Raw genomic sequence first — 9,730 nt, 5'->3', positions numbered from 1 at the left:
GATTACTTTTGTAGCTGGTGTTGGAATTACTACTGTGATAGTAGGGAGTCGATTATTGGGGAGATGGAGTGCAAATTGAGGAAAAACTGCCTGGGTATCAAAAAGGGGTGTTGGGGTGGGGGTATCACGTCGTTGAGAAAGGGATGAGTTTGTTGATGGACAAGGGTCAACAAGAGATGGCAGAAGGAGGAGAAGAGAATGGCGAAGCAAAGGTGGGCGGATGGTCAAAGTTGGTTTAAGAGAGCTTTGACTCGGCGCCAGTCACCCCAAGATGCAAGCATGGGACAAAGTGGTTGGTCGTCGTGGTAGTCTACCTGCCTGGTAGCAGAGGTACCTCCTGCTGTGGTAGTCCAGACGTACGTGTGTGTGCGCGTGCGTTGCGGGTGAGAGGGTGGTACCTACGTTTGCTGCTGTGGTTGTGACGTGAACCAATACGTCATATGTGTAGCAGCATCGACGTCAAAAAAACTGCGTGTCAAGGGGTAACTTGCTAGGGGAAGGGCGAGATCGGGGTGTGGAAATTGAACAATGCCAATGGACGAGTTGCAGCTCGAACTACCTCCCGTTGCAGCTAGCGGGGTGCCGGGTAACCGACCTGGACGACCAGACAAGCAAGATCTGGCAGAGCAACGTCGCCGTGCTGGCCGTGCCTGGCTGCTTCCAGCCGCCCAAATGCGCTCCAAGAAGAATGAGCAGTCGACATGCGCAATGGTCCGGGCCCAATCGAGAACCATGACGCTCGCTGTGTCTGTCGATCATGCCCGTCTGTGCGGCTCAGCCCCTAGGTACTAAACCGCAGTTGGACGACTAGACGTGTCCCATGTGTTGTTTTGTCTGCCCTCGAATTTCCTTTCTATGTGCATGTGGCTGCATGTTGCGGAGGCCAGACGCGAGTGGCCCGGTATCCATGAGACTGGCGAGAAAGGTCTGGCTCGCTGTCCCACAGTCACAGTCAAAGCTCTGGGGGTAACACAGGAGGTCGTCCCACTCAGCCCATCCAGCCACCGTCTCCCTGTTCTTCGATGTGGGCTGGCTGGCCCACATCGCAGCTGGCACTGCGGCTTGAGGCCTGTGAGCGACGGGGAGACGACGAGATTAACAGACATTGAGAGAGGCCTCATCCAGTTCCGCGCCGCAGAAACAGACGAGTTTGAGATTCATCAGAGGAGGGGAGAAGCAGGGATGGGAAGCCGGGAACAGGGTTACACTCGTGGCTATTCTACTTGTATGGGGTATGGTGTGGTAGCTCTTGTTGCTGGGCGGCCAGGTGGGTCGCGTCGTTCGACAGGAGCTCTTCCCCCGGATGCTCCCTCTTTCGCTAACAGGCTCAGCCATGGCCCATGCCTTGCTTTGCCCTGCCATTGAACCCCCAACTCAAGATGAGACAGCTCGTCTACGCGCGAGAAAGATTCACCAATGCCAGCTGCCACCTTGCGTTGAAAAGGAGGGGCCATTGGGAGGCCTGTACGGCACTGCACATACACTACAGGATGGGGCCTGTGACGGGCGGGCGTTTTTGAGTTGAGCTGAGATGTTGGAACCGGCGTGCCAAGACAATCATATGATCGAGACTGGCAGGCTGTCCAGGCCGGACCTGGATCTGGGCCTTTGGGGGTAGCTGTCGAGGGGGCGTCGATGCATGACGTCAAGCCTGTTTAATGTCAATTGACGGTCCATGTCTCCCGCCCAGCCCGTCCAGACCGTCGTGACGGCTTCAGCGCCAGCCGTTGCCAATGAGCCGGGCCTGATGCTGTAAAAGGCCTGGACGACAGCGTGGCTTGGTCATGACCATTGTATTTCCAGTGGGGCGAGTCTGGTGCATGCTTGTGGTTTTTTTTTCTTCCTTCCCTGTTCGCCTCCTTCTCTTCCTCCCTGCACGCGCACGAAGCTTCCCAGTCCCACCCGTCAACGGCACGCGACCCCCTTTGCAGGTCCCACCACAACGGGAAGCCGCAGATTAGTGTGACAGCCATTACAGGGTAATGATGCAACCAACCACTCCAACTCCCGGCGCTGTGATCGCCGCAGGGGCCGTCTACTCCTGCCTTTCCTGCCTTCCACTTGCCTCCCTACCGTGCAGCCGTGCTTACTGTGGACCTTTTTCTGCCTTGCTAGTCCATGTCCATATTGTTACAGTGCTAGGAGGTTGATATTCACGGGCGAGAGCCATGTTGAATATTTTCCGAGGTGGAGATCATGTTCCGGGCGGCTAATGCGTGTCACTGTGGACAGATGAATATGGCGCTTCTACTGGGGTCGATGCTCCAGACGTGAGTGCCAGGATGCTGAGTTGAGAAGGTTGAACTGATGACAATCTACCGGTGGCCTGGTGCAATTGAGTCTGTGAACTTTTCCAGGTGCGCTGTGTGGTTCATCAACTCGAAGGTGAGATGAGAACGGGAGTAGGGAAACGCCGCCAACCAGCAGGTCGCTACCTTCCAAGTAACGCTGCGTTTGCATCTGTAGGCTGATAATCACACAAGTAGGCCTGCTGGGCCCATTCACTTTGAACCTCATCAATAACTACCTAGGTAACAAACCCCTCCCCATGAGTACACAGCACATTCCCAAGTGTAATGAATGGACTTGTCTGTAAAGTCCGCCTATTTTGAGGTCACTGTTGAAGCTTGGGCTGGGCTGGTCTGCACCCCGCCGAGCTGATGTAAGCTTCACATGATCTGGCGAGGCAGGCGCGACAAACCACCAGGCAGCACTTCACTTCAGGCACACGCCCGTCGCGCCCCGCGTTTGCCAACAACCGTTCTGACCGCTGCTATTTATTTACACCCCACAGAGCTCCAGCATGGTCTGACCTCATCAGCTCATCCGAATCCATCACAACCACATACCGTCCTGGCTGCACAAGAACTTCGCCCCCCATGAGCCAACACAGCGACCAAGACCCCTCGCCCAGCGAAGCTGGCAGGGACGAGGAGGATCCTCTGTCCACTGATGGACCTCAAACCCCCCAACCCCCCGTCAACCATTCTCCCACGCTACTATTTGGGGATCTTGTCAAGCACCTCTTTGAACGATTGAAACAGGGGCCCCCTCCCAGAATAGCCCTCATCCGCAACCCGAAATCGCAGAGAGACCACAGAGATAAGGTCCTTGAGAATTTCTTTTCACTTTGGCGCGAAGAGGTCGGCAACGATGTCTACCCGGTCATGCGCCTCATCTTGCCGCATGTTGACAAGGAGCGCCCCATGTACGGGCTCAAGGAGCAAAACATTGCAAAGATAGTCCCAAAGCTGCTTCGGATTGCGGACGATTCTCCAGACGCCAGAGGCCTTTCGGCCTGGAAGAACCCGGGCAATACCGCTGCGAGCCGAATGGCAGGCGACTTCGCAGGACGCTGCTTCGAGGTCCTCGAAAAGCGGTCGGAATGGAGAGGGTACGGAGACATGCGCATAGCAGAAGTGAATGAGCTTCTTGACAGGCTGGCTGCCGCCAGTGGTCAAGCCCAGCAGATGCCAATCTTCGACGAGTTCTACCAGCGCATGTGCCCTGAGGAGCTTCAGTGGCTGATACGCATCATTCTAAGGCAAATGAGGATTGGCGCCACTGAGAAATCCGTCTTGAAAGCATGGAACCCGGATGCTTTCGAGTTGTTCAACATCCATTCCAGTCTGCGGCACACGTGTTGGCACCTCTGGGATCCGGAAACTCGTCTCGATGAAGACGATCAAAAGCTGCAAATCATGCACAACTTCCTGCCGCAGCTGGCACCGACCGCCAGCAACGCCAACACATGGGACAAGGTCGTTCAGCAACTCGGAATCTCAGAGGAAAAGCCAGAATTCTACATGGAGGAGAAGCTCGACGGCGAGCGTATGCAAATGCATATGCAGGTGAAGAATGGTGGCGGATACGAATTCAAGTTCTGGTCTCGCAAGGGCAAGGACTATACGTATCTATACGGAAGCTCTCTCGATGATAACAACTCCGCACTTACTCGACACCTGGGAGGTGCTTTTGACAATCGGCTAACGAACTGCATCTTGGATGGCGAGATGATCGGATTCGACCCCAAGAAGGGCCAGATGGTGACATTTGGGACTCTGAAGACTGCCGCCATTTACGCCCAAGACAATCCATACGATGACGAAAGCCCGAGACCTCTATTTCGGGTCTTCGATCTCGTGTACTTGAACCACAGAGACTTTAGAAGACAACCACTTTGGAATCGCCGCAGGTCTCTGGAATTGATCATCACAGATGTCCCTGGGAGACTTGAAATCCACCCCTACCAAATTTGCACTTCTCCATCAGAGATCGAACCCTACCTCCGCAAAATCATCCAGGACTCTTCCGAGGGTATTATGCTGAAGAACCCATCGTCGGGATATGTTCTGAACGATCGGCCCTGGGTTTGGATCAAGGTCAAGCCCGACTACATGAAAGAGTTCGGTGAGAGCCTGGATTGTGTTATCATAGGCGGATACTATGGCACAGGAAGACGTGGTGGGACACTGTCGAGTTTCCTTTGCGGGCTAAGGGCAAGCAGGCAAGACATCAAGAACGGAACCGCTCACCCAGAAAAGTTCTTCAGCTTCTTCAAGGTTGGAGGTGGTATCAAACAAGAGGATTATTATGAGATCCAAGGTCTCCTTCCAGAAGAAAAGTGGCACGACTGGAACCCAAAGAGCGCACGACAATTCATTGAGTTGGCTGGTGGAGAGAGATACTTGGAAAGGCCAGATCGGTGGATCCGACCAAGCGAATCCATCGTGATTGAGGTCAAAGCCGCCAGCATCGAGGACTCTACCTCTTTTAGCGCCCGAAAAACACTGCGTTTCCCCCGGTTTCGCAGCATACGTGCTGACAAAAACTGGACTGACGCTCTAGATATTGACGAATGGAACGAACTTCGTTACCAAGTCAAAGAAGAGGAAATCCAAAAACAGATGCAGTTGGAGACTAACAAGAAGAGGGCCGCCAAGAGGCAAAAGCGCGACCTAGCACTTGCCAACAACAACGATGCCATGACGACCGAGAAGTCCAAGCTCTTCGAGGGCAAGTTCTTCTACATACCTACCAGGTCCGAGAGCTGTAATATGGAGGTAGATCAGCTCGAAGTGCTGGTGAGAGAGAACGGTGGCTCCATCGTCCACGATGCAGCCAGGGTGGCCGAGGGCAATGCGATTGCACTTGCAGACAGAGACCCCCGCCTCGTCAGGTCTATGTTGAAGTTGGAAGGGGTAGACTTCGTCATCAGCCCCAAGTGGGTGGTCGACTGCATCAAACAGCAGTGCCTACTCCCCTACGAGGACGAGCACCTGTATCGCGCCCCGGACGACATGCGCGCCCTCGCCGCGGAGAACACGGACCAGTTCGGCGACAGCTACTGCCGGGACCTGGACGCCGACGAGATGGAGAAGCTCTTCGCCCTCATGAGGGAGAACCGCAAGGCAGACGGCATCCCAGACTTCGACAAGAACGCCTTCTACGACCAGCTCGAGGCCCGTGGACACGAGCTGCCACGGTCCAGGGGCTACGTGTTCCGGCGCTGCCGTGTCTACCTCGCGCAGGTGGAGGGCCAGGAGAACCGGCTGACGACGGCTCGCCTCGAGGCCTGGGTCCGTTTCGGGTGTGGCGAGGTTGCGGACGACCTTGATGATGGCATTGTCACGCACGTCGTTGTTGTCAGCCTAGAAGATGAGACGGGCGCGAAGAAGGTTGCTGATGAGATCAGGGCGCGGGTCAGCAAGAGAGAGAGCCTCAAGCGCCCCTATGTGGTGACGGAGAAGTGGATGGAGAAGTGCTGGGAGGAGGAGACACTTGTGGCGGAGGAGCCGTACTTCGTCTGATGAGGTGGAACCCTCGGCGGATTTGAGCCGCTTGTTGACTGGAGGTGAGGTTTCTTGGAGGATTTGACCCGGGGTTGTGGAGGTGCTGCACTTTATATCATTGTGCACGACTGTCTGCGATGTGGATGATTTCGCTGGTTGTGTTTGAGCTGAGATACCACTCGAGTCATTGCTTTTTGCCATAGTGCTGAACAAGACTGTTCACTAACCCCGATGCTCCTCATGCGCATGTGAAATTGATATACGATGCTACAAGTTTTGTGACGGACCTGTGTGTTCTAATTACTAGTCACGGACCCGCAACTACCAAAGCGTATCGCCCCATGGTTTACCACATATTCTTCAAGTCATGCTCCCTTTTGACCTAATGGATTGCGATGCCACGGAATTGAGCGAAGAGGACAAAGAGCGGGTGCAGTCTGAAGGTCTTTTGAAGCTTTGAATCTAATCTCCTGTAGCCATTCTATCCAGAGCATGCCTCGAACATCGTCCTGATGGCAGTCTACTGGGCTGCCTGCCCTGTCTGATCCGTACTGGCCCCTAGCGGCGGCGCTGGCGTCATTATAGTGTCGTTGTCCACGGCAGCGGCAGAGGAGGCTTGAGTAGTTGCTTCTCCAGTCGTGGTCGCCTGTCCAGGCACCAACGGAGCCACGGCTACCGGTTTTGTGCCATCAGGAGGCGCAGGCATGACGGGTGGCATTCCCGCCGGTGGAGGAGGTGGTCCAACCGCGACCCCAGCCGTAGGCGCAGGCGCCGGGATTGGATCCGGCACAGGCACCGCGCCAGAAGCGACAGGCAGGGGCTGCTGCGCATCCGCAATGCCTTGTCCCATGGGGGCTACCGGGGCGGAACTCGCCTCCCCCGTCGTCGACACCGCGCCGGCGGTTCCTGTAGTCGGCGGTCCGGATGCCTCCAGCTTAGCCTTTTCCTCGGCCGCCAGCTTCTCCTCCTGCTCCTTGCGCTCCTCGCCTTCCTTCTTCTCCCTCTCCTTGCGCTCCAGCCTCTCCTTTCTCTCATCTTCGGTCTCGGGGCGGGTGAATCGCGCCGGAACGCCCGCCGCAGCTTCGTCGCCGCGGCCCACCCACGTGCCCGTGAGCTGGCTGAACTTAAAGTCCCCTGCCATGAGCTTCTGGATCTCCTTGAACGCGTAGGTGTTGTAGAAGGGAAGTCCCGTCTTCGGGTCCCTGTAGCGGGCCGGGTGGTTGGTGATGACGCAAAGGGGAGCGTGAGGTGGCTCTGAGAGGTAGTTGGTTAGCAAACACCATTAAGTGAATCGACACACGTCATCATTCTCAACTTACTCGCGAGCTTGGTCATCTTCCAGCCGAACAGGATCTGTGTCTGGACATCGGGCTTCTTGATGGCCTCTTCATCAAAGTCTTGGAGAATGATGCAGCTGCGGGTGACCTTCCCCTCTAGAGGTGGCTCGGGCTCTGGGGGCTCAGGTGGTGGAGGGGGCTTCTTAGGAGCAGCAGACTTGGCAGCAGCCTTTTTCGCGCTGGCCTCTTCCTGCTTCTGCTGCTTCTTTGTCAGCTTGGCAGGAGTCGGGTTGGGAATTGGCGGAATCGGAGCAGGAACCGCGGCGGAGGCCGGAGCCGTGGTAGGCATTATCGGCTGGAAACTGGCGGTCGTATGGATTGGTGATGGCTGCGGTGCCGGAGGTTGCTGGTACGGGCTTGGGAAGGCCGCAAGTGAATTGGGATTTTGATTTGATGATGCGGCTGAGATGGGAGGAGTCGGAGCAGGTGATGACGGGTTCAGGGGCGAAGGTGAGGGAGAAGCATTTGGGGCAGCAAGGCCAGCCGGGCGAGGAGGGTGTTGAGCTGAATAACCCAAAACCGGCATGGGCCCATTGAACATGCTGGGCATGCCGACTGGAGGGGCCAGGACACTTGGCTGAGGCGACTGGGCGAGGTGAGGGTTCGGAGGTGGCATGAAACGCGGACCTATGTCCGGTCTGAGGGCCAAGGGCAGTTGTGAGGTGCTTTGCGGCTCCGTTTTGACGGGGGGTGAAGGCATCGACGGGGCCAAGCTCGTCGATGGAGAAGGTACAGAAAGAGGTGAAGGGCCAGACACCTGGGGGAGGTTGGTCGGACCCGAGGTTGCTGGAGATGCAGACATAGGCCTCGGGGGAGGTGTCCCACGGGCTGCGGCCAAGGGAGCAAACATGCTGGGGCCGGGAATCCCAGGAGACATGGACTCAGGTCTGGGAGCAGACAGTGGGCGTGGTGGGATGGTGACTGGTGCTGTTGGCACTGGCACTGGCGCTGATACTGTAGGAGGCGCAGGCGCAGGAACGGGGGCAGATAAAGGTGCAGTATCTGCTGGCAATGATGGTGACGGCTGCTCAGTGGTTGTCGGCTCAATACTCGGTTGCCCAGTCGTGGGTCTTTCAGTCGCGGGTTCTCCATCAGATTGCCCAATCGTAAGTTGCCCAGCCGTAGGTTGCTCACTTATGGGCTGCCCACTTGGAGGTTGCTCAATAGTAGGTTGCCCAGTTGTAGGATGCCCGGTCGTCGTCTGCTCTGTCGTCGGTTGACCAGCCGTAGGTGGCCCAGATGTAGATTTCTCAGACGTCAGAGGCTCAGTTGTTGCTTGCTCGGTGTTCGTCTGCTCAGTGGTGCGCCCGGATGGCTCAGTCGGCTCTTCCTTTGGACCTGCTGGTCCCCCTGGCGTTCCTGGTATAGATGAGAGGCTTGGAGCTTCCTGGACCGTAGGCGTAGGCAGGGCCGTCTCCGACGCTGCCGTCTCGGTCTTTGGGCTTGCTGTAGCCGCGGGGCCTGCGGTCGAGACGGCCGTGGACGGGCGGTCTGGCTTGGGACTTGGCGCGGCCGTGTTTACAGCAGTAGATGTGGCGGTCGATGGTCTTTTCCGCTTTGGCTTCTCCTCGATGGAGACCAACTTGCCGACGTTCTTCAGCTGGGTCTCGCTGAGGTCGACTATACCACTCCACATCGTGACGACGGGGCCCTCCAGCCTGCGGTTGTTCAGAGCGGCCAGCTTTGCGCGCCGCTCCTCCTCGCGCACCTTCTCGGCCTCCTCCCACCTGTTTAGACTCTTTGCGTTCCTCTTCTCCACGATTGCGGCCTCCGCCAGCCTATCCTCCTGGGTCATGGGCGGCTTCTTCATGGCCTCGAGCTTCTTGGCCTTCTTCTCCATGAGCTCCATCTGCTTCTTCCGCCTCTCCTCGCGCTCGACCATCTGGTTGTGAAGCTGCTCCTTGCTCAGCTTCGTCGTCTTCCGGTCGGACGAGCGCGTGGGCATATCGGCGGCCGAGGGCAGCCAGCTCGCGCGCTCCGACTTCTTCTTAGGCCTCGGCATGGGCGGCTGCGGCGCGGTGGTGCCGGTCGGGGTGGCGGGCTGGCTGATGCGGACCTTCTTCCTGAATTTTGCGGGGATGGCCTCCTGCGCCTTGCGCTTGCGGGCCGCGAGCTTCTTCTCGCGCTCCTTGCGCTGTAGCTCCTTCTCGCCCTCATCCTCCGCCTCGGCCTCATTCTCGTCCTCGTCGTCGGACGAGTCCATCTGCGCGTCAGAGCCGTCATCCTGGCCCTTGTCGCTGAAGCCGGCGTCATCCTCGTCCTCCTGGAACAGCAGCTCGAGGTCCGAGTCCTCGTCGGCGGGCTCCTCGTTCGCGAGCATCGACTTCATGCGGTTGCCGGCGGTCGACCGCTTCGCGCGCGCCGTGGCGAGCCATTCCACCTGGGGCGCGGGCGAGTCGCCCGAGTCGCTGTCGGAGTCGCTGCCGGTGGCATTGCTGTCTGCGTCGGTCAAGGGCTCTGGGACGGGGGAGGGTTGGTCTTCGGCGTCGGTTGCCATCGTGCTCGTCATGTGCCCATCACAGGCCGGTGGGATTCGAACAGTGTATGGGGTATCGGATGTTTGTCTATTGGATCATCGTGCCCACTGCGAGTCACACGTGG

The 9,730-nt window shown here is 57.5% G+C and overlaps 2 protein-coding genes across 2 annotated transcripts; one reads left to right on the top strand and one right to left on the bottom strand.

The window, feature by feature from the left end:
- Positions 1 to 2,879: 2,879 nt before the first annotated feature.
- On the top strand, positions 2,880 to 5,810 carry INS49_007073 (uncharacterized protein; the record flags this gene model as incomplete). Its single annotated transcript, XM_043167838.1, has 1 exon — positions 2,880 to 5,810. One exon carries the CDS (start codon positions 2,880 to 2,882, stop codon positions 5,808 to 5,810), a length of 2,931 nt encoding a protein of 976 aa, XP_043028982.1.
- Positions 5,811 to 6,312: 502 nt separating this feature from the next.
- INS49_007072 (uncharacterized protein) lies at positions 6,313 to 9,626 on the bottom strand (the record flags this gene model as incomplete). Its single annotated transcript, XM_043167837.1, has 3 exons — positions 6,313 to 7,046; positions 7,112 to 7,424; positions 8,523 to 9,626. The coding sequence occupies 3 exons, from the start codon at positions 9,624 to 9,626 to the stop codon at positions 6,313 to 6,315; spliced, it is 2,151 nt and encodes a 716-aa protein (XP_043028981.1).
- Between the last annotated feature and the right edge of the window lie 104 nt (positions 9,627 to 9,730).

The sequence above is a fragment of the Diaporthe citri genome (genome assembly GCF_014595645.1).
Source record: "Diaporthe citri strain NFHF-8-4 chromosome Unknown scaffold_2, whole genome shotgun sequence".
NCBI classification, from domain to species: domain Eukaryota; kingdom Fungi; phylum Ascomycota; class Sordariomycetes; order Diaporthales; family Diaporthaceae; genus Diaporthe; species Diaporthe citri.
The sequence above is the reverse complement of the archived record's forward strand: the minus strand, read 5'-3'. Positions and strand labels throughout refer to the sequence as shown.